The sequence below is a fragment of the Carettochelys insculpta genome, chromosome 5 (genome assembly GCF_033958435.1).
Source record: "Carettochelys insculpta isolate YL-2023 chromosome 5, ASM3395843v1, whole genome shotgun sequence".
Lineage (NCBI taxonomy): Eukaryota > Metazoa > Chordata > Testudines > Carettochelyidae > Carettochelys > Carettochelys insculpta.
Window position 1 is genome coordinate 71787068 of NC_134141.1, and position 27684 is coordinate 71814751.

The 27684-nt window shown below is 41.5% G+C and overlaps 1 protein-coding gene across 2 annotated transcripts in view; it reads right to left on the minus strand.

The window, feature by feature from the left end:
- Positions 1 to 2206: 2206 nt before the first annotated feature.
- LNPEP (leucyl and cystinyl aminopeptidase) overlaps positions 2207 to 27684 on the minus strand; it is an 88433-nt gene continuing 62955 nt past the window's right edge. For both annotated transcript variants that reach the window (XM_074995292.1, XM_074995295.1), the window contains exons 8-18: positions 26888 to 27019; positions 24586 to 24717; positions 22942 to 23102; positions 21622 to 21710; positions 13055 to 13238; positions 12262 to 12418; positions 11384 to 11568; positions 10215 to 10376; positions 8282 to 8422; positions 7425 to 7506; positions 2207 to 5958 (exon numbers count right to left, since the gene is read on the minus strand). In XM_074995292.1, the coding sequence (XP_074851393.1) occupies positions 5827 to 5958; positions 7425 to 7506; positions 8282 to 8422; positions 10215 to 10376; positions 11384 to 11568; positions 12262 to 12418; positions 13055 to 13238; positions 21622 to 21710; positions 22942 to 23102; positions 24586 to 24717; positions 26888 to 27019 (1557 nt within the window). In that variant the 3' untranslated portion in view covers positions 2207 to 5826. The remainder of the gene's footprint in view (positions 5959 to 7424; positions 7507 to 8281; positions 8423 to 10214; positions 10377 to 11383; positions 11569 to 12261; positions 12419 to 13054; positions 13239 to 21621; positions 21711 to 22941; positions 23103 to 24585; positions 24718 to 26887; positions 27020 to 27684) is intronic.

Genomic DNA, 27684 nt, shown 5'->3' on the forward strand with positions numbered 1-27684 from the left:
AAATGCTCTAATCTAGGGAAAAAAAGGCATAATAAGAACCAACAGCCGGAACCTAGTGCCAGATAAATTCAGATTGGAAAAAAAAAAGAAATAATTTTTTTACCACAGAGAAGGAGATAAAGCACTGGAACAAATCAGCAAGAGAAGTGGTGGGAGACTCCAAGAGAGACAAAATGGGATGCTTTTTCTTGGAAGATACATTGACCACAGTGTACCACGCACACCTAAGTGGATAAACTTTAATGGCCTGTGAAGAGGCAAGATTAAATGTTCCAGTGTTGTCTTCCAGCTTTAAAAATCCATGAAAACAATTCAAAACCACACACTTAAGTAGTATCACTAGTTACAAAAAGAAAGAGCATTTTGTATTTAAATACTTTATTTTCTTCTCACAAAAGCAATGGTGTTTGCATTATACATGCCTTTTTATCAGTGCTCCTTATATGCAAATAAATTTGTCTAAAATATAAAGAAAATAAGCTTTCCCCCCTTTTACAAGTGAAACAAGAACAGATCACCTTATGTGTATGCATTATAGATACACACACTTTTAAAAAATTCTCTACCTAAAGGCAAATATTGTACAACCTGGAATTTCATCACCCAACCTCACACGATTATACACTGTACTTATATTCTAAGTATTTTAGAAATATACAAGCGTTATCCCTTTACAAGTCCTTACAGTATCTAACTTTTCCAAAATAATTAGGAAGTATTCTTCGGGCTACTTAACTTTAATCCTGTATTCCAGTGTTTATCATCATATTGCAAGTTTAGCTGTAGTTTGATGCAATTTGCTTTTAGAACACTCCATTTACTATTCCGTTGTATAGGGAACATTACTGATCTTTAATAACACGATACAAATTTGAATTTAAATACTTTCACATTCCTATCTTTTAAATAAACATTTTACTGTAATTGGCTAAGTGTCATAATGATCAACTCAAAAAGATGCCTGCCTCCCTCTCAGATGAAAACTAAGTAATCACTTATAAAGTTGGTATTTCTACTATAGCACGGCAGGGTTTAAATAACAAACTCGATGTTTAAATACTTTAGCAATATGACCTGAGAGTTTAATGTGATAAATTACAGCCTTTTAAAATCTTCTCAGGAATCAAGTGAATACATGCCTCATTAAAAAAAGTAACTAAAATCTTTCAACATTTAGTAGTATCTTTAAAAAAGTCAAATAAATAATGCAAAAACTTACTCATGCATTTCTTCTATACAATAGAGCCAAATGTGAGAGAACATTTGCTGTGTGATGGAGTGAATTAACTGTATGAAACCTGATTCAGACTTAAACAAAGAAAGCCAACATAGAAGCCTAGATGCATGAAATGCATACAGCAATGTATGGTTAATGAAGCAACACTGTTTTAAATTCAGGAGTGTAATGAAAAATAACACCTTCCAGCAATGAGGAACAGAGGAGGGAGAGAGGAGCCAATCTTTTGGAAAAGGAATGCTTATCTAATACAGAGCAGGTGAAAGATAGGCAATCATAAAGTAGGATTCACACTGAGGGTCACTAAGAACCCAAGTAAGGCAATTACTATGTTCCTTAAATCATTGCTTTTACAATGCACATCCAAGAAAAAATACCTCAAAAATATCGAAGTAAGCAGGTGACATGTACATGTATCTATGTTGAAAAACATTCCTTTGGCCCTCCCACGTACAAACAACCAAATTAATATCACTCCTAGAATTAAAGTGACCTCTTCAGATTGCTAGACCACTAATATTCTAGAAAAGGGGCCAATGTTTTATGAAAGCAAGATTTTATAAACTAAAATGTAGAGTGGATTCAATTCACAAAGTGCCAATTAGGACATGTATCACTGCCTAAGTAAGAATACATGACCTTGCTACTGGAGTGTGCAACTGGAAGAAGTCAGATTGTGTAAGCGTTGGGAGTACAGCTCCCTATCCAACACACTGTCAGTGCACAAAAGGAGCACACTGCACATTCAATTTGCAAAGCAGTAATAGCTCCAGTTTCCATGTACATTAGCATGGACAGAGTGAATGTGCCTTTGCAGTCTGTACCACAGGAAGGCTGCTCTAGTGACTGGTGTTTTCAGTTTTATTGCCAGCAGGCAGATGAGTATTTGAAGAATGAGTATATAATTGCAGAAATTCGCTTTGAATGACAGAGACAGGAATACATCCAAGAGAACAAGCTAAGGCTTGGAATATATTGACTAAGAATTTGAGTTGTGTTATCTAACTTTGAGGAGTTACTTTGTTAATATGAAGAGAGGCAAAATTGGGAATGCAACTGGAATAGAGTAGGTAGGGACAGGGGGAAAGTTAAGCATCTATAAATGAAAGCCTGTGGGCTACTACAAATTGCCACCTACTCAAAGGTATCTGGGCAGTGGGAAACAAAAAGTATCACTGACCTCCAACAAAACATGAACAACATTAATAATATTAACAACTCTTGCCTAAAAAAGAGTAAAAAACACACCACATGTGGAACAGGAATTTTACTGGTCCACTGCAGAAAAAAATATATCTGTTAGTCTCCCTTTATTCCAATTTCCAGCTAGCACATGACCTTGCATGGTACTGTAATATATTCCATAAGGCACACAGACTGTTGCTACAATCAGATCTAAACAGTCACGTATGATCCCTTTCAGGTTCCTTCTCTCCTCATATCCCAAGTCTTTGCATACTGAGTAAATTTAAGAAGCCAAAAACTCATGTTTCACAAAAGCAAATTGAAATAAATTTGCAATTTTAATAAAACAAAACTACATCATGCAAACTGCTCTGTTTTCCAGGGATAAAGCTAAAAATCCTAATTCATTAGCACATTTTTTCCCCTGTTTGGCTAGTTTTACAGATGAAATGTTAGGAAAAAAGCCCCCAGAGAATATGTAGCTATATGTAAATCATGTAACCCCCCTTCAAATTAGGTTTTTAGACTTCACAGTTTAATATTATTTACATGAGATCGCTGGAAAGTACTAAGACTACAGCAGCACAAAAGCTTTGTAGATGGCAAGTCAGGAAGTTTCACTGGATTTAAGTGGTAAGACTCCACTAAAATACGTTAAAACAGATTTCACAGTGAGGGAGATGGTTACAAGCTGCTCGTGTTTGTCTAGTAGCTTTTTGATGGGACTTTTCTTCAGAGAGAAACAAAATAAAGACAATAGCCCAAGATTTACAGACTCTTGTTCCATACCATTTGCCTGTAAAGTATTAAGAAATCTTAATGGGAGGTGTTTTGCTACACTGTGTGTGGTCCCCACCCCGACTGGAAGACAAAAGAATGGGTAAGACCCACTCATTTACTGTAAAACAACACTGTCTTGATCCTGAACAACTATTTTCAGTTCTCACTGCGCTTTGAAAGACAGGAAAGTTCTCAATAATTCTCAGCCTCAGGGCCTGATCCATCTCTTACTGATGTGAAGGAAAAGCTTTTGACTGACTTCAGTCACAGGGAGCTCCCAAGTCCACAGAACACATTCCAGAGAAGGACAAATTATATTGAAGAATCCACACAAGTGATGTTTAAGTAGCAAAAAAAAAAAAAGGCAAAACAATGCACTGAGTGGCAAAATGTAAATCCTTATCCAGTTGGGTTTTTTAATTGTTTTTTTCAAGCTGTGATTTTTCAAACTCCTTTTCCCCCCCGCCAGTTTTCACTCTATTTTGAGCTGTAAAAATGGAAATGCATGGTATTTCCTAATACACACTACATTGCCAGTAGTAATACATAAGATTAATGGTAGAATAGTCTTAAAATCTCACTCTGCTAAGTGGGATACTCATCATCCTTGCTTTTGTTGGGTGAGCGTGTGGGTGGGGAGAATTAAAAGAACAGGGAAATAGAAAAGGAACATAAGCAGGGTACAAGCAGAGAATATACAAAGATGCAAGGGTAATGGCATTGCAAAAAGCAGTTAGTACAAGTGATCAGTAATTGAATTAGATGGAATTTTAATTCACTGTGCTCTTTGAAGAGTACAAATTCACTTTCAGTCCAAGCAAAATCAATTCATTCCCTACTGGCCAATAATGTTTTGTGCACCTAGAAGGAACAACATTCTTTTTCAAGGTTAGAACTGCAGAAGTCCTTTGTAAAAGTAAACTACTGGTGAATTTTGAGGAGAAAAAATTTCCTCCAAACTTTTGTTAAAGAGGCACAAAATATGGCAATGAAAATGCATAGTTTAAATGATTTACTACATACTACTGATGAAAAGCCAACAAGTACTATAATTTTCACTAGCTAGTTTTCACCAATCATCTACCCGCATCTCTTGTGCATTACTGTCACAAATTTGCAGGTGAAATTTTAAAAGGGTTTTAAAACAAAACCACATCCCAAAGCCCGTATTAAAATTGTGACATTCAAAGTCAAAGCTGATGACTGAAAATAGCCTCTGCACCTTTTGGAGAAAAAAACTTCTAAGGGCTTACCTTTACACCAAATGTGCACCAGTCAACTTAAATACATTTAAGTGATACAAATAGTAAAAGAATCCAAAACATTGTTCTTAAACTTGTTATGCCAATTTGGTTGCACATGAAAGTTTTCTGATACAAACTAACGTGATGTTAGCCAGCTTTAAACAGGAATAAGAATGTCCACAGTCTCTCTACCACTTGAGCTAAACATATATTAAAAACATCTCCTTAGTTAAGGAAGTATAACTCTGACTTTACACCAGGCCTCAAGAAGGGCCTTAACTGTGAACTGCTTTAGAAAAAAGGCACATTGTATCATGGCTGTGTTGCCTTTTAGCCTATCATGCCTGAAGTCAGGGCACTTGTTCCTAGCACAAGTTTGAGCAAAATAACATCCAAATACAAAACTTCCACACTGCAGTGTTACACCAAGCAAGCATTACAGACTAAGCAATGTATACAAATCATGCCAGTGATACTGAAAAATTTAGACTATGAAGACTGACCCAAACAAAACATCTGACGCACTTGCACCAATGCAGGCCCTCCCCAAGGAGGAGCGGTGAAAAGGATCAGTAGTCAATCAGTAGTCAGTTCACCCTATGACCTAGCCTTGAGCAACTTATGGCATTGTGGGGGCAGAGGACTGTTGCTCAGACATCAACAGAGCAATTTTAATCATCTAGCAAATGAACATTTGACCCTTAAAAGCACCTAATCACTAAGGAGCACACTCCCCACTGACTTTCAGTGGGACATGTACTCCCAAGCCACCGAAATACTTTTGGAAACCCCTTCCCTCCTTAAACATTAATATTTGATATTTGGCTCCCTCCCCCCCCACACATTATATTAGTAGCACCTGGCCACTTAAGACAAAATACACATTATAATAGCTGTATATTCTTCTGATTTTGTAATGTGTAGAAAAAAAACACTTTAATCATTAAAAGCTAAACCCGAAGCTCCCAACGGTTTTGCACGAAGAACACTGATTAATCAGCGCTGTACAAAGAACAAAGCATCTCAAGGCAGTTCTTCCCTTGTTGCTCTCCTTTTTAATATTGACCCAGTGTTGAAGGATAGGACAGGATTTCGAAAGGGTGTTTCAAATATAAAATTACCGTACTTATTAGCCATTTATGCACCCATTTGGTCTATAGACCAACAGCTCCAGAATAAATAAATATCTACATCTGGCCCACAAATGACCAAAAGAAAAACAAATTTAGGTGAGATGTGCCCTGAGCTAACTAGAACCCCAATAGTGCAAACAATGTTGCAGCCATGCCTGGTTTTACCCTGGCTTTTGCAAAAGCAACAGTTCACAAGCTCTCTTAATGGCTAACACAAACACACACACACACTGTGGCATTGTGTTCTCTACAGCCATTGCTGCAGCTCTGCCAAGTTTGTCTTCATCCACTTAATATTCAGCTGAATTGTCTCAATAGCCTCTTTGACACATCGAAGTTGAGAACTTGCTGCTGATTTTGACTCAAAGAAAGTCTTAACCTGCAGAGTAAGGAAAAACACACATTTCAGACTGAGAAACGTACACAAGTTCCAAGCAAAGAACATGCAGCCTCTCTCACCCCTATCCCGTCCAGAACAAGGCAGCAATCACCCGCATTCAAATACTTTCGCTGGCAAACTCACACTAGAGAGGGTTGATGAAGAAAAGCACAGCAACTACAGGTGACAGGACTAGCCTGCGCAACTTCAGAAAAATTCAACATGAACTTGTGTCCTTCGGTGGAATCCCTGCTTTTCACTCCAAGCACAATCAAGTTGTAGTCTTACACACCGGCAGTGGGTACAAAGGTCAGTGGGGGCTAAGCCTGAGCATCCAGATGCCTCAGCGGTGGTGGCCCCACCTGCACTCTGCCTGGAAGCCTCCTCTCACCCTTCTGCTGTGGCACTACCTGCGCTTCACCTTTCCTGTTCTTGCACCACCCCTCCCCGAGCACCTGCCATGTTGCTTCTCTTCTCTACCCCACAGTGAGCCAGTGGTGGGGGACTCAAAGGGGTGGAATGACTCGGCAGGTGGTGGGTGAGGGGCCTGAACATAAGCAGGGCGTCAGAGTTGGGGAGCAGGCTGAGGAGAGGTGGGGCCCTGGGAGAAGCCAGAGCCACACATTGCCCATGGTCACACAGCACTCAGAAATAAACTAGCCATCCGGAGATAGAGTCTGTTCTTGTGACAAATGTGATTGCTTAAAGTCATTCTATCCTGAGTGCTTTGAAAATCCAGTCATCACTGGGGTACTTGACACGATGAAGTGTGTCAATGCTAAAGCACAGGAAAGTAAATTCTGTGTACACAGTGTTCGCACACATGATACAGGCATGTTTTTGAGCTTTAACTGTTTCCCCAGAAACCGACCATCAGTCTACGGTAGAAGTTAAAGTAGCTTCTGTGCTGTCTTCTATCCTTCTAAACCCCTGGAGAAGGTGAGGCTCAGCGGAAAGGAGAGACAGCTATGGAACCTCTGCACCTGGCTGATCCTCCACTGCTGAAATGACCTTTTAAGGCCGCTGACAGCCTAAGTAAAGTGCAGGGATCTGTAGGCTGCTTTATTGTACATCAGAGATCTGGTTAATGTCAGCTACCCTGTAATAAAGAGAGCCACCTTTGGCTCAGTTTCCCACGAACGTGATCAAGTGCAGCCTGCTCGGTCTGTACAATCTGAGCCAAATAGTTATCTCTACCATAAGCAATAGACACTCTTGTACTCTGCCAAATGGCACACTCTGCAGGACTGCTGTGTTACAGTCTCAGCGTTGCCACAGTCACTTCTCTGCAACTATTTCCACCCCCGCCCTCCCCACCACTATGTACAGACTAGGGATAGTAATAGCTACACTTTACTAAAGAGAATGTTGCACTCTATGGTGAAATGTACAAGGAAGGTATTGTACTGCTGATTTGTTTTCCTAGGGAAGCCAATATTTAGGAAATAGTACTTTATACTACCAACCTCAAGTAGATGGGCCTCTGTTGAGAACTGAGAAGTTGATACGGTAACCATACTCTGGATAATATGTGACCCCAAATGGAACCTGAAATTTGGAAGAAATTTGTGGTAACCAGTTTTATAAGCAAGTTCCCTTCATGTGCTTTTTCGAAAAAATAAAACAAAACACAAAACAAAAAGAAAAACCCACCTTATTTCAGGCAAAGGGTAAAATTAATAATAAAAAACAAAACAAAACACTAAATATTCAAAAGTGATTTTTTTATCCTGATCTTCACATTGAGTTATTCTGTCACAGGGGAACAATATTTTCTTGGAGGGAAAACAGCTTAGAGTCATAACACTTGCAAAAAGTGGTGAAATTCCTGTAAAAGTGATGTATCTGAAGACAGGTCTCCTCCCCACTAACCTTTTAGTGTCTCCTAAATGAAACTATGCTGGCCCAAAAAAACATGTTTTAAAGTATGCTGAGACCACTATGGATGCAAGATATTATTCACTGTGGAATGAAGGAACTATATTTACAGCACTCTAATAAATTCATGTCACGTCAGAACCCCTTTAATAAGGGCAGTCTAATATTTTCTTAACTAGGTAACTGATGTGGGAGCCAAAAAGTCTCCTTATTAAAAAAACAAACAAACAAACAAACAAACCAAACAGAACCACCCGCCTTCCCTCATCACACCACACACACACTGGCAATTAGCTACCTATGCCACTTGCGGGGCAAAAGGACTTGAACTTCTGAAAATTTTATTCCATGTTAACTCACCCCTTATTTTTTTCCTATAACACAATAATTATACACAAAAAATACTACATCTAACACTCCACACTTATAAGACCAAACAACTTACTTCTGTATAAGCTTTTCCCAGTTCTCTTTGACAAAGTCCCAGGCTACCAAGTGGCCAGGCAAACTTTGGCTGACAGTTGCTATGATACGCAAAACTTCCTGTGCTCTGATGTCATCTCCCTCCAGGCTTTTCTGCATTAACCTAAGACAAAGCAGATCCAGTCAACAGCAATACAAACGTTTCACAGCTAGACTGCAGTGGCTCTCATAAGTTTACTTTAGCTGGCCAAAGTAGAGTTTATGATAAGGTCAGAGGCTGCTTACAGATACCATTTCAGCTGAGAAACCATACCTAGTCAACTACCAGGGACAATATCCCAAATTTCATTAATGACTTTTGGTTTCCAAATGCCAAATAGGGGGTCCATTCTCACAGAGTACAGAATACCTTCTGTGTCCATTTGAGTCACTTAATTTGCATCAAAATTCGCATCTAGGGGCTTGGTGACTTTTGAGTGATCATAAAAGGAAACAAAATGCATTGGTAACCAGATAAGAAAGTACACTGATCCCATGGCACAGCAATCATGGACATTTTCCTCAGCATACACTGCACCCTCCAGACAGGACTCTGAAGGGGTCAGTGAACATACAATAGCTTTGCATGCTGGGGAGAAGGTGCCTCTTACTTCTCGCATAAAGAGAGATTAATGCTCCATCCAGAAACAAATGCTACCTGAACTCTTGCTTCTTTGTTATGAAGAAAAACTGTAGTTTGAAAATTTCACAGTACAGGTTGAACCTCTTAAATCTGGAAGTCTTGTGCAGCAAGATCTGTGGTCCAGGTTTGGGGCCGGACCAGCATCCATGGGGCAGTGACTGGGGACAGAGCAGCAGCTGGCCCTGATGCAGCATGGGGAACTGGGGCCAGAGCCTCCACCTGCCAGAGCCCAGTGGCAGCCCCAGGAGCACAGGACTGGGAGCTGGAGCCCCATGGGAGTCCAGAGAGCCTGGAGCTACCTGGGATAGAAGCCTTGGATCTCCACTGATCCAGCAAATTATGTCAGGTCCCAATCATGCCAGACCAGAGAAGCGCAACCAGTATTTCTGATTTAGAGCAGCTTCATACCAATCTTCCAAGAGTGCAAAGCTTCATTTTCTTCTCCTATATATTCCCAACTGTAGAACTGCATTGACTTCCATGCAGTTTCTAATTATTTCCACTAATGTAAATGAATGATTATCAAGACCTTTTGCATCTGACTATATGGAAGCCTGTTTCTAATGTGTTGGCTAGATTTTGCTTCAACAAATAGCATCAGAAAAATAGTATCAGAAGAGGTTAGGGTTGGAAGAGACCTCAGGAGGTGCTCTTATCCAGCATTCTAGTCAAAGCAGGACCAACCCCAAGAAAATCATTCAGGACAGGGCTTTGTCAAGACTGGCCTTAAAAACCTCTAAGGATGGAGGTTCCACCACCTCCATAAGTAAACCACTCCAGTGCTTAACTACACTTCTAGCAAAATAATTTTTCCAAACGTCTAACCTACGCCCTCCCTCTACAACGTGAAACCATCACTTTTTGCTCAGAAGCCAACTGAAGTCTTCCCAGCAGTATGTAAAAAGACAATGTTAAAAAGCAAAAAACTGGACTGAAGTGTTTGGGGGCGGGGGAAAGAGATCACATCTCCCAAGAAGCCGTTATTTTAAAAACAAAAAACCAAAATCTCTGCATTACATAATATATGAAGCGACAAGGATGGGGAAGTTTAAAAGAAAAAATTGGACTCATTTCTATTGTGAAAGAGACAAGCTTTTGAGCTGAGGAAGGCTTTAAGAAGAGCTCTACACGGCTTGAAAGCTTGCCTCTTCCCCAGTAGAAATTGGCCCAATAAATCATATTACCTACTTCCTTCTCCCCTCCACCACTCTCTCTCTCATATTCTGGGACAAATGAAACTACACCACCACATCATCTGTTGTCATTTTCCTACCAGATCAGTTTTCTAACATCCTCTGTGCTGGCTAGAGCTTCAAGTATTTTGTACTTCTCAGCTTCAGGAACTGGAGACATGTACACGCTCAGAAGGAACTCCCAGCCCGCGTTAGTTTTTGCTCCTGCAGTGAATACAGTCTTCATAACATCAGAAGGCAAACTACAAAACAAAACAAGAATAGGCCCGTATGAGACAGCAAGGAAGAAATCACTATATAAAAGTTTTTGGTAAATAGCACAGGTGATATCTTTTGCCAGAGCACTTAATTTGTATGCATAGTAGTTTCGTACGAATAGATACATTAATTTCCAGAGGGGCATCACTAAGAGGCAACTGGGGGAAGGTGGAGTTACAGAATATATGGAATCACAATTAATCATGCTAAAGGCTCAGACACACTGTGGCTGGGTCTACACTGCCCCCAATTTTGAAGGGGGCATGTTAATTAGGGCAATGGGAGACTACTACTAAAGTGCTGTGGTGAATATGCAGCACTTCATTAGGCTAATTCTCCCCCGAGGCAACTTGGAAGTGTCAAATTTCAAAGTGCCAGCATGTGTTTAGCCACAGGCACTTCAAAGTGCCTGCACCACTTCCAAGGGCCTTTACTCCCCAAAATTTTGAGGAGTAAAGGCACTCTGAAGTAGCGCGAGCACTTCGAAGTGCCCGTGGCTACATGCATGCCAGCACTTCAAAGTCTGACTCTTTGAAGTTGCTGCCTGGGAGAATTAGCCTAACGAAGTGCTGCATATTCACCACAGCACTTCATTAATAATCTCCCATTGCCCTGATTAACATGTCCCCTTCGAAGCTGGGGGCCAAGTGTAGACAAGCTGCATGATACCAAATCCACAATGACTCACAGCATAGTAAATTTTGGAAAGTCAAAAGATTAACTTTGAAAGACCAGTTAACAAAGCATTGCCATCTGAATTTTTTAAACTGTAAAATCAAGTGAGCATTACCTAGTAAGCATAGCCGTCAAATTCTGTAACAAGTAGTTCCTCTTGTCTTATGCTATGACATATTCAGAGGGCATGCAGTAAAAACTGCAGAATAAAACAAACTTGCTGTGGCTTGGTGGCCAAGACTAATTAGGATCTGTCTTGAAAATGATGGGGAGAAGTAACATACATAATATGTATTCAAATTATTTTGTGCTTTACCTCTTTGTGCCATTGGAAGCCTTCCAATCCTCAAACAGCTTGAGGGCAGTGCTGCTACAGTTTCCCAAGCGATGGGAACAGGCAAAGGCTAACACCATAGACCGAAACACTCGTTCAGATAAGGACCCATTATCAGTCCACGTCTGTTGCTCAATTTTGCTTCCAAGTAGTTTTTCAATTCTGTGCTAGATGGTGAAAGATAGGGAGTGGTACCAAGTCATATTAAATTGCTCAGAAAGCAATCCATATTGCAAGGCTATAAGATCATGTAAATCAAAGTAATAAACAGGAGTTATGGCATGACATGGTACTATAAAACAATGAAGATGCTATCTAAAAGGCAAAATCACCAGCTAAACTCACTGAATGGTCTTATCTATATGGTTTACAAATCTATACTGTGTATCTTGCCATCTTTTGCTTACAGAGTAAAAAGAAAAAAATCAATGTTGCTAATGGTCAAGATGCTAAAATTTGTGTTAGAAATCGTTATGTTTTCTTTTGGAGCTGGATGAAATCTCATGTTATAGACACCCTTGCCAGCTTCAAGTACTTTTCTCCCCATTTTTGTAGCATAAAAGGACGTGGATTTAAAACCATTAATATCTTTTGCAATAGCCCCTAGAAGCCCAAGGCATGGACCAGGGCCCCCTACTCTTCTAGGTGTTACACACAGGACAAGAAAACAGACCCTGCCTCAAACTATTAATCCTCATTACTCAAGACAGGCTGACAGAGGAGCCTTCAAAATTTAGGACAAACCAACAACATTGTTGAATGTTAGACTCTGATGGACTGACCAGAGAATGTAGTTGTGAATCAGTGTTATGAAATACTATGAAAAAACATTGATATAAAAGAAAAAGAGGAAGACATACCACTATTCTTGCTGTAAGATCCTGCATTCCACTTTTTTCTAGGAGACCATAGATGAGACTCAGTTGAAACACAGCTTCAGTGACCGGTGCAGTGTCACTCTCTCTCTCTAGGTAATCAAGCAGATGAAAGGCCTTCTGCAGAGACACCTTTCCCACACTAAAAAGGTCAAAGAACACAAAACACAATGGACTCAGACTTTCCAGCTAAAATAAAGATAAGAATGACATCTACCTTGGTGAGATCACAATACTCCTGATTAAATAAAAAAAAAAATTAACTGGAAGCAAGGGAAAACAAAATAAAGTGTTATTCTGTCAATACAATAATGGTGGCAAGAATCATGCCTTCCATTAAAAGGGCAGAATTAAAATACAAGAGCAGCATGGTGACAAGTGAAATTATTCAGAATAAGGAAGCAGCTGTCGCAGAAAGGCCACCCAAGAATCCTCAGGCTCATTCCAGGCACAGTGCCAACCGAGAAGTATGTGATGAAAATAAGACATTAAAAGGTCTATGTCAGAAGCAACTCGTTCATTTCTCACAAGTACAGCCCGTACTTTTCCTCTGACAGGACAAAAATCAGAAGGCATTTCTCTTAGACTTGAACAAGTTGTCCCCAGTGCCAACAGAATTAGCAAGTGTCCATTACAATAAAAGGGGTGAATGATAGGTATGAAATGAACTAAAAAAAAAAAGCATTCTCCCCCTGCAATGTCCTTAAGTATAATAATTTTCTCTTGGACTAACTTCAAATTTGAAAAAGCCATACTTCCTCCCAATAAAAAGAATTACCTTGCAAGGGTGAAGATATTGTTGATCAGGTGGGCTCGGTCTTTGGCACTCAGAGCCGAGGGATCACTTTTCAGCTGCATGGTAAGAGCTTCCCAATCCTCTTCTGCATAGTGCACGATATAATAACCATCCATGTCTACATTGAACTTCACCCAATTTACCTCCTCCTGAAGTTCAATGGTAGCTAGTGGAGAGAGAGAGAAAAAGGTGTTTGTTTTTTTTAAATCTAATTTTCTAGTTCTGAACGTTTAAGGTATTATGTACTTTTGGCCAAGTTTACCCAGGAGGTGATGTTTAATTAGGTGGGGTCAGTCTGCTGTTGAACGTTTGAGGGTTGGGTCATATCCAGCATGTGTCTAGTCTGAAATTGTTGCATTTTATTCACTGTCTTGGAAATGTCAAAGCTGTGAATCACATGAAAGTGACATATTTTATCCTCAGGGGATGAACTCTGTCTTCAGTTCAACCCAGACAATCAAAATAATCCAGGAGGTCTCTTCTCTTCCCAGCTGCAGCCAGAGATAAGGGAGCTTCCAGCTCCAAATTCTTACATGAAAAGGAGCAGCACTGGGTATTGTGGGAAGGCCCCTTAACTCTGGATTGTTCTCTTCTCCTATTCCCTGTATTTGGGCTGACCAAAATAACCAGGCCTGCATTTTGCATTAGTTACATCTGTGCATTATTCAGATTGTATGGGTTGAACTGAGGGCAGAGTTTATGCAACTGAGATTAAAAGCTGTGAGCACTGTCATCTACAGAACCTGCAGGATAGACTCAGCCTGGTCTGAAACCCGACAAGCCTTGGACTGTCAGCATAGCTGAGTGGTAGCCAACCGGTAGCCACATTTTCAAGAGTTTTTTTGAAACTCTTGAGTGTGTTAAGAGTCAAATGACTGCAGCGGAGAAATTCCTTGGCTAAAACTCTGTTCCCTGTTTTCTTACCACATTGTGCCCAAAGGTGTAGAACTAGAAGTGTACGCTTTCTAGGTGAGGCTCTGGAGGAACATGGATAAGTGACTGGGAGTGGCTATCAATCCCAGAAGGTCTCCAATCCTCTTTCAGGGCTTTAGGGAAGCTGGGTGGCAGCACTCTCCACTCCACAGAAGGGTACAAAAACAGGTCCTAGCTGGTTAGAAAAAGTTTTGATGGGCCAATTTTCCAACTGCATATCTATGTAGTTCAATAAAAATGTAAGCGCTTTTCAAAAACTGTATCAAATTTTGCTGAAGTTTCATTTAGGTGGACAATTGAAAACGCCAATAGTGTCGAAGTGTCCCATTTGGACGTCTGCGAAATGAAACATTTTGATTTGCTTAATGATCTTTAAATTTCACTGGTTTATAGTTTATATTCTATAATGTATTTTTAAAATTTCCACGGAGCCCAAGTGTGAAGGAGCAGGGGTACCAGGCACATCAAGAATTAAAGAAAAACTGAAGAGACAAGAAGGGAGCCTGGCTCAGCCTGAAAGCATGGACCAGAAGTTTGCTTGCCAACACAGCCCCTGGAGGCAAGTCAGTCTTCCTCAGCCAAGGAAGGCTGCGCAGAACTGAGACTAGCAGGCCACGCACCAAACTAAAAGGGCTTGCTTAGGGTGCAGCCCAGGACCTGAGGTAGAAGGGAGGGTCAGATTCCCTACAGCATCTAACTCGTGACCTTGCTATTAGACTGCCCAGCAACTGAAGGCCCTATCACATCACACAGCTTTTCTCCCCCATTCTCCCCCCCTGCAGATTTGGAAGTATTCACGTTTTGTTATGGCTTGAAATAAAGCCAAATTTCAAAATCTTTCACAAAGCAGAATTTTTATCCTCTGACCAAATCTACAGCATTCTTTATAATCCAGAACTAAAAAACAGGGGCTACGCTACCAAGACTCAATTGGCGTGGAAGCACATGACACTGCAACTGGATCAATCCGTACAACAGTCATGGCTGCAGAGTGGGTTAGGGGCTGGGAACTGCTGTGGGCTGGGCCACCACTTCCCACAGCTCCCATTGGCCAGGAATGGCAAACTGCAGCCAATGGGAGCTGGGAGCAGCCTGTGGAAGTGGAGATTTAAAAAAAAAAAAAAAAAAAAAGCAACTGGTGGCCTCCAAGGGGCTAACGTGTCCAGCTTATCGCCTATGCCTTATTCAGACCCTAGCAGGTTTGGCCATTCTAGTGGGAGTGGCTGAGCTTGTCAGTTCCTCTTACTTCAGGAGTTTTTCAGTGGCTAAATAAAACCAATCCAGCTTTTATGAAGAACAAACAATTTAATCTAGATGTAAACCCAGGGTTTAAAATTAACATTTCTGATGTCAAATGGTTGTGTGAAGCCTATAAAAGCAGAAACTGGAAAACAGTTACAGTACTTTAATCCAGCTTCAGATGCTATCTAACTTTCCCCAGTTAGGTTGCTGCTGCTGGCAGGAGTACTGTATAGTTTTCCAGCAGCAGTTTCCTTTGGTACATCTTTTCAAGCGGAAGGAACACTAGAACAAAACAGGCACTATCAACAGCCCCTTAAAATATTAAGCTTTCCTGTACAAATTATGGAAATTAAATTATGATAAAATTACAGTCTTGGCACACAGTGACTATGTCAATACACACCTACCTAGAAACAAACCAACCACTGCAATTTTTATAAATGCTACAAGAAATGTGAATGAGCATCTGCCCCACACTGACCTTGCAAGGATTAAAAACACTGGGAGGGGGCTGAGATTATGGAGCCGGCAGCTGTGGCACATATCAGCCAATTAGGCCCAGCTGAGGGATGAAAAATGAGGCTCCTGGGAGGAGAGGAGGGAAGGCAGCTATGGAGCAGGAGGGATCTAGCTGCCAGGAAAACTAGAGGCAGGGCAGAGCAGGGCTGGGGGAAGGCTGGCAGAGCTTAGGGAGCTCTGGCCAGGCAAGCTCCCAGGCTGCAGGGCCCGAGACAAGGCCTGAGGGCACTAGGGCTGCAGGAGGCAGCCAGGGCTACAGAAAGGAGAAGGTCCAAACCTCTTGTCAATGATGAGTGGCTATTTCAGACTGCAATTTACTTCTGAAGCAAGGGGCTAGGATGACTGGAAGTGGGTCACTGAGGCAAGGTGCGTATAGGGGTTTGCAGTTCCCTGGGATGGGAGGACGTCTGAGTGTGGGGGTACTGCACAAAGGCAGTACACTGAGGAAGGGCTCTGTGGTCTGGGAAGGACGTGGGTACTGCTACAATTTGGTGGCAGCAAACAAGTAACAGTGAGTGAGATATTGCCAGGAGAGGGTGCTCCAGAAGCTAAAGAGCTAATTCCTGAGTGACCAGCAGGAAGTGCCATGGTAGTGAGTCTCACCTGGATATAAGAAAAAGAATTCTATAGATGACCACATTAGTTACTAAATGCTTTTAAGGCCAAATTACGATTCCAAAGAAAAACAGGCTACAATGGAATTTGTGGAAAAGAAAACCAATTCGTTGCCCCGGAGCTGTGAACACACGATTTTAGGCCTATAGTACAGATTCTTAGTATATAGAAAGTATGGACCTCCTAAAACAACTCACTGCACTGATCAGACTGATTTCAATGCCTATTAGGCCAGCTTCTCACTTCGCTGTCACACTTCAGACCCAAAGTAAATCCTTCTAAAATGAGTAACCCACACTTGTCTGACAGTGCAGCATTGCAGAGGATTTCCTGGAGAAGAATACTGTTAGTTACAAAGTTTCATGGTATAAAGTCAAGCTAGCAGATAGTAAGGGAATAAATAATACAGCTGTGAGATAATGGTAATATTTGGTTTCCAGAGAACAGAAGGCAGGCAAAAAGACAAGCAGCACAAAACTACTGGAGCGTTGACGTTTTAGTATTCTATAGAAATCATATCTCATTCCCTTCCTCTCAACTCCTGAAGTGACCTGGGAACATGTATGATGAAAAAAGGCCTACTATCGCAGCAACTATATTGTCCATCTGACTACTTACTTGGCTACTAGGTGTGAAAGTAGAGGACATGCGCACAAGTTAATGTCTTGGTTTTCCCACAGATTAGCAGGCTGTGTAAAGCAAAGTTACTCATCTTGGTGCAGTAACTATCATTCTTTGAGGTGTGTGTCCTCGTGGGTGCTCCACTGTAGGTGCTGGGCTTGTCCCAGTGCCGCAGATGGGAAATTCTTCATAGCTGTATCCAGCTGGTCTGCACACGTGCTGCTGCGTCTCTGCATTCGCGCTCTTTTAGTCACGAGAGTGGACTGGCGCAAGCCCGTTCCCTGAAAAGGCTCCATAATCTGCGAAGAACTGGCAAAACAAGGCTGACTCCGAAGCAAGGAGGAGGGTGGGTAGTGGAGCACCCACAGGGATACACATCTTGAAGAACGTTAGTTTCTGCACCAAGGTGAGTAACTTCGCTTTCTTCTTCAAAGTGACGTCTCTTTGGGTACTCCACTGTAGGTGACTATGTAGCAGTTTCCCAATAGATGGAGGAGGGAATAAAAAACAAAAGGAGTTACCATATAAATAGAGCAGAAAGGGCCACTGTGGCTAGTGAAGTATCCGCAGGACATCTGCCTTGAACAGCTTAGTGTCTCACAAAGGTATTGTGGGATGACCAGGTAGATGCTCTGCAAATATTTCTAAGGGACACTCCCTTAAAGAAAGCTGTCGAGGTTGCTACAGCTCTCGTGGAATGCGCTCGTGGTTGTATCGGGAGAGGCATCTGGCTGGAGGTACAGCACTGGGTGATGCAGATGGTGATGATATGAGCTAACCGTTGGGATGGTAGAGGCTCATCTTTGGAGCACTCAGCCAATTATATGTACAAGCATTCTATTTTACAAAATGTTTTGGTCCTGTCTAGATAAAACGCAAGTGCTCCGCAGACATCCAGAGTGTGCAGTGACGCTTCCTGCAGTGATGAATGTGGTTTAGGATAAAATGCAGGTAAGACTATCAGCTTGTTGATGTGAAAGTCAGAGGAGACTTTAGGAACGAAAGCTGAATGGTGTCTGAGGGCCCCTCTATCCTTAGAGAAGATCATATATGGAAGTCCCACCATGAGGCTGATATTTCGCTGACTCTACAGGTGGATATGATGGCAAGAAGAAAGGTTACTTTCATGGTAAGTAGCCTGAAATGGGTCGTTGCCAGGGGTTCAAATGGCGGTCTCATCAATTCCCATGGAACTAAATCAAGACTCCACAGAGGAAGAGTTGGTCTGCATGGGGGTTACATATTTACAAGCCCCTGGAGGAATCTCTTAGTAACCAGGTTAGCAAATACTGAGAACTCCTCAGTGTGACCCCTAAACGCTGTAAAAGCAGCAAGGTTCACTCTTAACGAGGTCAGTGCCAACCCTGAGTCTCTCAGGTGCAGAATATAATTCAAAATAGCATTAAGGGGAGACAAGGCTGGTTCCATTTGTACTGAACACCAGCTAGCAAACCTGCATCACTGAGAGAGATAAGCAGATTGAGCAGTTTGCTTCCAGCTGTGTTCTAAAATGTTCTTGACTGGCACGGAACAAGAAGCTCGGACTCATTGAGCCAACTAGGAACCAAACCATAAAACGTAGTCTGCATATCTGAGGATGTCATAGGGTTACCTGTTCCTGTGTCAGCAAGTCCCGTAAGAGGGGGAGAGGGAAGGGAGGGTATGGCGACATCTTCTGCAATAGCGGGAACCAGTGCTGTCGTGTACTAGTATCAAGGTAGCTCCATCTGCTCTGACTTTCTGAAGTACCCTGGGCATGAGAACCCGTAGGGGGAAAGGCGTACAAGAGAGAGCCTTTCCACGACCTTAAGAACGCATCACCTAATGATCCCTGCACCACTCCCACTTTGGAGCAATACAGGTGACATTTCTTGTTGCAACAGGTGGTAAAGAGATCAATGAGGGGAATGCCCCAACGTTGGAACAGGGAGTGGACTACTCCATCGTGGAGTTCCCACTCGTGGTCTGGTGCAAAGCGTCTGCAGCAACATTGCCGAGTCCAGATAAGTAAGACTCCACAAGTGTGGCAACATTGCAAATGCACCAATTCCACAGTCAGACTGACTCCACACAGAGGGAGCATGAGTGAGCCTCTCCCTGGAGATTTAGGTAGAACATTGTCACCACATTGTCTGTTAATATTTTCACCGTCGCACCTCGAAGGTATCGTCGGAAGCGCTGGCAGGCCCAGAGAACGGCTCTGAGTTCCGGACGGTTGCTGTGCAGTAGGCGTTCTTGCAGGGACTGTCACCCTTGAATAGTGAAAGTGTCCATGTGGGTGCCCCACCCTAAAAGGAAGGCAATCTGTGGTAAAAAGCCAGGATGGTCAGTTGGGGTGACACGGGACCCCAGAGAGAAGGTTCTCCTTGCTCCACCACCAGAGTAGGGATGTGAAGACGTGATGCGGAGGAACCACTGCATGGTGAAGGCTGCGGCAAGTGCTGTTGTATACTGTAGCCAGCCAATGTTGTAGCACATGAAAATGGAGTCTGGTGTTCTGTGCCACAAAGGTCGTTGCCACCATGTGGTCCATGAGTCTGAGGCATACAACCACTTGCATGGTGGGGCTGCTCTTGAAGATCTCTACAACGTCCTGTATGGTATGGTCTGGAACCTGTAGAGGGGCAAATATGCTCTCGCTATGGCCACATCAAGTCGAGCCCTGATGAATTCTAGATTCTGTGCAGGCTGAAGGGTTGACTTTCTCTTGTTGATAAGAAGGCCTAGAGAGTGAAAGGCCAACTGTCTGGCGTGCACCATATGTGCGGTCTCCACAGGAGAAGTGCCTTTTATGACATACCCCCTTGCCCAGTCATCATTGTCTCCAGATGAAGCCGTCATCCCAGGAGACATTATTTCCATGGGTGACATAAGACAATGTAATGAACTATTTAAGAGGGTGTCCATCAGCCAGGAATCTTATGCTCCAAAACATCTGTTAGTCTATAAAGGTGCCACAGGGCTACTTGTTGTTCTCAAAGATACACACTAACACAGCTACCTCTCTGACAATATTTTTAGGTGCACCTCACAGTTGCACCGAGCTCTGGCAGTTGCCAGCACTGCACAAGGTTATTTTTGAGAGATGTGACCCTCTCCCAAGCACCTTATGCACTCGGAATGGCTGTCTGAGGCAGGCATTGCCCTTATTTCTTGAAGCTTTGAGAGCCCGGCATGGTAGAAAGGCTCCATACAAAGTTTGTTAACTAGGCTTATGCAACTGGTAACAATGAATGGGATCAACTGAAACTCATCTCTAAGACTAAGTTCAACCAGAACAACAGTAACTAACTTTTCTCTCTCTTTAAGAACGACGAATGAACGAACAACAATAGAAAGAACTTTAAACAGAGAGTTTGAAGGAGAACAAACAGCCTCATAACACAAGCTTAGGAGACGTAGTTAGCTCCGTCTGCGGCATAGGGCAGTTAAAAGGAACTGGCTCGAGCCAGTCCGCACACGTGACTAAAAGAGAGCGAACACAGGGACACAGCAACAGCGCATGCACAGACCAGCTAGATATAGATATGAAGAGCCCAGCACCTACAGTGGAGCACCCATGGGGACATCACTCAAAGAAGAAACTACTTTTGAGCCAACATCTCAAATGGCAGAGATCCAGAAACAATGAGATTTTGTAAAGCAATTGTGAAAGTTAAATGAAAAAAAAATTGACGTAAAGCATTTAACTGAAATTTTGTATGGTTAGTTTAAAGCAATAGAGGAAGAAGAGATGGTTATGTAATATGTCATCATGAAGTCTGTCACTGATAATGAGCTTAACAAGAGGGTGGAGTGGCTCAATAAGATAATAGGATTAAAATCATTTTTAAAACAAGGGGCCAGATCCTCAGCTGGTGCACAGTAAATCAGCAGAGACCTACTGATTTCTCTGACTTACACCAATAGACTCGCTCATCAAGTTTTTTTTTTTTTAGTAAAAAACACTGGATAACAATCACTATCATTAAAAAAGTTAAATCAAGCCCTCTGTACAGAACAGCATGTGGCCATTCCAAATGGCCTCTGCAGCAAAGAAAAGCTGGGGAGAACATGGGAAGATCACAGGGTCTCAAGTTCTAGATTGCCATGTTCTGGAGCTTTAAAGAAGTGTCCTAACAGAGTAAATATTTTATGTCACAAAGTAACATATGGTGGCATACAACTCCTCAAAGTCATGTTGGCTACGTCAATCTCCCAGAGCCAATTCCTTTAAGATCAAAGTACTCGGAGCCCACTCATTACTTCAAGGCTCCTCTCTCCAACCTGGCAGCTTGCAAAATGACCAGATCCTGTTTATTCACCATATTGTCATGATGTATTAATACATACTCTTGACACCATGGCCACTGTATGGTAAGTAATCCAGGCATGTTCACCATTTTCTGATGACTATATTTGATGGTACTACTGATTCCTAACTGCATCCTTATGTGACAGTAAAAATCTCAAGCAACCATTCCTACAGAAGTCATTAAATTGCACTGATCTCTGTTCCCTACAAATATCATTCCCAGTTATATTCTCCTCTGCAATTTCATACCATGCATGCCCTTCAAGACCTACTTATTTGCAGGTAAACAAAGGCTGATCAGTTACAAAGGGTTCAAGTCACATACCTGACTTCTGGTCCAGTAAATATGCATAAGGACAGAGGACAGAGCTGCAGCTGCTAGTAGTGTAGGAGAGAGGAATATGCCACAGATAACTGTGAGAGGAAAAAATATGTTTCAGACTTATTACATAAAGACTAGACTACTGTAATAGGTCTCATCCCACACAAATCAGTTTAACAGTTTGTCTCACTTAACAAAACCAACTGCTTAAAAACATTGTGCCATTTCAACAACAAAATAAAGAGATTATATGCTTCCCCAGCCCAACATCACATATTTAAATGATTCTCTAACAACTTTATCTTCAAATCTCCTTTATTCTATAAGAAACTATACCTATCCTCACCTTACAGCTGGAGAGCTGAGGCACAGTGATAAGCAACACACCAAAAACAAAAACCACCCCCCTCCTTCCACCCCATAAAAGGAAGCCTGTAGCTGTGCCGCAAATTGAATTTAGGGCACTTCTGTCCCAGCTTGGCATTTTCCCCACAAGACCAATTTTTCTATGAAGTTCAGTTTTGTATAAGATTTATGTAAAAAGTTCAAGGACACTTATGTCCCAAATTCTACCAACCAAAAAAAAAAAAATAGTAACACGAGATAATCACTTAGAAAGAGGGGCAAATATTATCCTCAGCTAACAATGAAATCCCTATTGCCACTAGGGGACAAGTGTCCAACTGGGGCAAACCCACTGACGGTTGTTGTGAAATATTTTTTTTTGTGGGGGCGGAAGCACAGAAGGGAGCTTTAGTTGTTGCCTTAAGAAAACTTGAGATGAGTGACTAAAAGGCTGAAGGGAAATAAAGCCAGGGAGGGTGAGAAATAGCAGGACAGATGAACTGTGTCTAGCCAGGTACAGAAAAGAAGGAATGAGGAATCTGGGCTATGCATGCATGCAGCTCATATGGGAACTGCTGAGAAAATCTGTGATCAAAGCTGAAGGGATGCAACTTGATTGGGAGTGGAGCATTCACAGGCTGTCTGTTGAAGAAGACTGCCAGTACATCTCTGCCATTTGCAAATTCTTCATCTCATCCCATATACTCATGCATTGTGTCCAACCCCTTCTGCTTCAAATTATTTAACCACCACCTAACTTGGGAGGGGAAAAAAAAGCTACATTTAATAGAAAAACAGAAGAAAAAACTTTCAGTCACTGAGCTGGGTACCCACTACTGCATTTCACTTCATTACTACTACCTCCTTTTAGAGAAAAGACTACTGAAGCTCTGACTGAGTCAAGCTGCAAGGAATGTGCACGCTGAAGACAGTTAAGTTGCATGCAATCAAAAGATTTGAGGGCTGAGGAAGAATAACCTTGCATCTGAAGTCCAATTTTCTGGTTCCACACTGCGCAAGAATCTCTCCTGATGAACAAGGAGAGTCTTTCCATTCCTTTGAATGGTTACTAAGGGAAATCCTTTCTGCAGAATCCAGGTTATCATCATTTTTTTTACATCTAGTGTCCCATTTGTGATCTGTAAAACAAATACATTGATTTTCAATGGGAAGATAATGGGTGGTGTTCATTTCTCTTTGTCAAATGCTCTCCTCAGCTCACTACACAAAAGCCACCTTGAACCTATTGCAAAAGTAAGTAGCAGGTTAAGTACTTGGGTCAGCCTCCTGGAACAACTTGCAGGACCAGGCTCTAAAAGAAAAAAAAATCATAACTGTTCAAGTCACCTAACAGATGACTTGCTATTTCATCTTCCTTCTTCAGCTGCCCTCGCTGTCCATCTGAAATTTAAGTTACTGGTCTATAAGGATCTGCATAACCTACACTTATGGAAGAGTCCTATATAATTGAAGTGCTATATCATAGTGCCCTCATGACAGCTGGTGTTAAATAATAATAAATATCACCATCAGATCTCCTTTGTTATCTGCTTAGATTCCAAGCCGTAGAGGGCATGGATCTAGTCTTCTTCCACACCTGTGCATTATCTTACTGGTCTAGAGTGCTAGTCGAAGTAAATTTAGTGCCACTGACCCTCCCTCCCAATCCAAAAGAGAATCCCAGGAAAACACGGAACTGATGCTCTTACAAATTAACACTGACATTTTTAGCTTGCTAACAATGACTTATGTTCTTATCTGGCTTCTATCTTTAGAGTGTCTCTGACATCCAATAAGAGCAGGGATGACTTCAAGGGGAAATAATTTCATTCCTCCAATGGGAAATGACAAAAAAGTTTATTATTTGTTTTAGATTTTTCTTTTAAAGTCTTTAAAATGAGCCTACTCATCTCCTTTTCCACAGTTCTTAAGATTATTATAGGAGTCTAGAATAACGAAATGGCTTTTACATTTTGTTCTAAAGACAACAATGTTTATGATAAAAAAGAAACCAGATTCTACAGTAGGAATTTTCAGAAGTACTCAAGGTTGGCCTAACTGTTCCTAATGAAGTAAATGAAGAGTTAAGGTCAACGGTAAGTATTTTGAGAAGTCCAACCCTATAAGTATCATGGGAGGTACTGTGACTTCAGCTTTGCTTCTGTACTAGGACCCAAATCCTACAGATGTTTAAGCACATAATAAATTATATTTGTCTGTCTATCAATACTGACATCAGCGGGATAGTTATGCGAGTGAAGTTATGCACAAGCGTAAGTGCTGTAGGCTCAGGGACTATTGCATAACATTATCAACATGATCATTCTGGCTGGGCGTACCATTCCCATTCCACTCATGCATTCTTTCTGAAGTAAAATGTGGGAGGAGCAGAGGAGTTGCCAGTACAGCGATATCTGTTCTAGGCACAAGTGTTGCTCATTAATGCATGTGCATCTCTGCACAGAATTTTGGAATGAGTCATCATGAGCAGATTAACCGATAAACAAGGACCTCAATATAAGGTCCTCCTTAGCAGCACCAATCCAATAGAAAATGTTTGCTCTTCCCACCTCTCCAATACATCATGCAAAAAACAAATCTAAGTACACCCCAGATAGTTACCTTATTCATGCTATCCCATAAATCATCGCTCCGAGTGCATCCGTAGCTATGACTATGCAAATAGTGCTCAATCCCAGCTTGAAAACTATCCTCTTTCATATACTTTTTCAGCATCAACAAAAGGGAAGCTCCCTAAAAATAAGCCAGTAAGAGAAAAGTTTAAGAATGTAACACAGGAGCAGTATGCACAGACTACAAGAAGGTCAGTGCCACCAGCTTTAGAAGATAATTTAAGAGAATAATGGAGTTTCTGGTGCAGGGAGTTTAGTCCAGACACAATTTTTGCAATTTAAAGGTGCATGGGAAAATGTTTACTGGTTAAAAAGTAAAGTTTCACTGACATTAAAAACACTTTCCAATTTTTACCTTGTGAAAGAAATAGATGTATCGCTGAAAGTTGTGGGACTCCATTAATACTATATAGGTGCTGTACCTTGCTGCCTCTGAAACAGCTGATATTAAATACTACTATGTCACACAATTAAACCAGAATGATGTGGTACACCAGTAAGTGAAAACAGGAAAGAAACACCAGCAAGTTTATTTATGGATGCTGTTTGTTTAAAAGCTTGAAACGTACATAAAAATATTGTAAAATAAGCCTTTCAAACCACTAAGTCTGCACACAGCTGAATGTTTTTAGATCTGTTTCGACCAGAGAAGTCATGGAGCAATTCGTGTCTGTGGACACAACTGTGACATTAGTCAGCTGAAAACGAGGATCCTCCATGGAAGTGTTCCCACATCACAGCCTCCCCATCAATAAATGGCCCAAGGATGGACAAACTGCAGCTGAAATGATACTGAACTCGAATAGCTTAAAGATGTACTTCACACTGGTGGTACCAAAACACACACATTGGAGAAAGAATAAAGAAAACTGAAAGATGCCTGTGGAACTCCAGCTATTTAATGTTTGTGTGACATTGCAAGTGCTGCTCTTAAGTTTTGCATAAAGATTTCAGAATTTAAGGAAGTTGTCCTCAGAGAATTTAAAGGCATTAGCTATCTGAACTGCAGGAGTGTCTATAAAGCCATAAAAAAACACTGGAAATCTTAACTCTTCGCATGCATGCTTTTGGGTTTGGCTTAAACTTGCTCATTTTCTCATGAATTAGTGTGATGGGTCTCCAGCAAAAAGTTTTTTTCCCCACAAGCATTTTGCTGTTTTTAGCAAGTGTTCAGATAAACTGGTGGCCTAGAGCCTGTACTCCCCTTCCTGTGGGAGACCAATGTTCAGTTTCTCATCTTCTTGTACTCCTCAGAGTGGCAGCTCCCAGGGGAGCCAAGACAGAGTACTTGCAAGGAAGGGCTTTGATGACCAGTAGATGCTCAGTCAGAAAGTACCACCACTAAATACTTATTAATCATCAAGTAGTACAAAACTAGTCACCACTGCACACAGCTACCACTCAGCCAACAAGTGGTAAGAACGAATTGATAGGGTTGGGGGTCCAGGTGACGCAGACTTATATAGTCTGCAGAGGGGCTACAGCTATGAGGCACAAGCACCACTTCTCTATGGACACAATTGGTCAAAAAAGTCTCTGGCACACATTCAACTACTTGGAATACACATCTTATCTTCTTGGAGGGAAACACACTTACCAGGGCAAGACTAAAACAAAGTTATTCCATGCTATATTCAATACTTAGAACGATCCATTGTCCACTGGTAGTCTTTCCATGAAATCAAACAGGCGTTAGAACAGAGCACTAAAGCATAGGATTCAAATGTGAAGTCCCCAGGCAGAATATGGTGGGGGTTGACGGGTGAAGTCATGGTGGTTGGAGTGGGAAAGGAAAGGCACAGAGCCAGCCTCACTGGTCTAACTTGATGCTGGTCATGTATATTTGTATACTAAATGGGATCAAATGTCAACTCAGACTAATTTAATCAGTGTTCAACACAGAAAAATCTCATGAAATATACAGTCATCTCTTGAAATAAAAATAATGGAGGCCAGGAAAGAACCTGGCAACGTGTGAACAGCCTGACTTGCATTTTAGCTACAAGGATAATTAAGGTTCATGACTTAACTTTGACTTCCCAAAATGTTTTCAACGAATGTCTACAGAACATACAAGACAGTGACACTTAGTATCTTTTTGAAACAAGAAGTAGTCCTGGGGCTCCTTACAGACTACCAGATATTATGGCGCACAAGCTTTCACCTTTGCCCACAAAAGCTTATGCGCCAAAATATCTGGTAGTCTATGAGATGCCACACGACTTCTTGTTGTTTTGAAGATATAGACTAATTTGTTTACCTCTCTGATACTTAATCTGTTTTGAGATTACCTTAATGTAAGAAAGTGTATCAAACATTTCTTCAATCTGCTCTGAAGACTGGACAGCAAAGGAGATTGGACGTGAGGCATTTAAGGAGTCTTTCATCATAGTCTTGAACCGTAGTTTCAGGAATTCTTCAGCCTATGACAGGAGTTTATCACCATATGAGAAGTTAAAACAAAAGGATTACGTGAATTTATCCATAATTCAGAGCTGGATCTCAGAACCTGGAATAAGGAAGGCACACTTTCTTCCCCATGCTGTCTTGTTTACTCAGTATGGTCAACAGTTATCCAACCCTCCCATTTCTGGGGCTCAGACTCGGTTTCTGTCACTTCTAATGGAGACAGCAAAATCAGTGTGTCAATCTCCTCTAAGATTAACATTGTTAGCTCACTGTTCAATCAACTCTCTTCCTCTCAAGCTGTAGCATCAGAAACTTACTAATGGACACATACGATCAGGTTTTATCGCCCTTACCATGAAGAGCGCTACCATGCACAATTACACATGAATAAAGAGTGACGTTCTCCACAGCTACCTGCAATAGTTATGCTACAATTAAGACCCCTGGAGGTAGGATTTGACTCAAGCATTAGGATTTTATAGATGCTGTAAGCTGGCATTTGTAACATAATTATGCTGACATACAGATTTAAGGCACATATATCAAAGTCAATGGGGCACTAAAACAGCTAGAAAGTTTTCGTGTAGGCACTAAACAGCCAGAAAGTTTTGCAGGATCAAGGCTACATACTCTACATGGATTGGCACAGGAACCAGTGTCTGCTATTTGCATCCGTAAA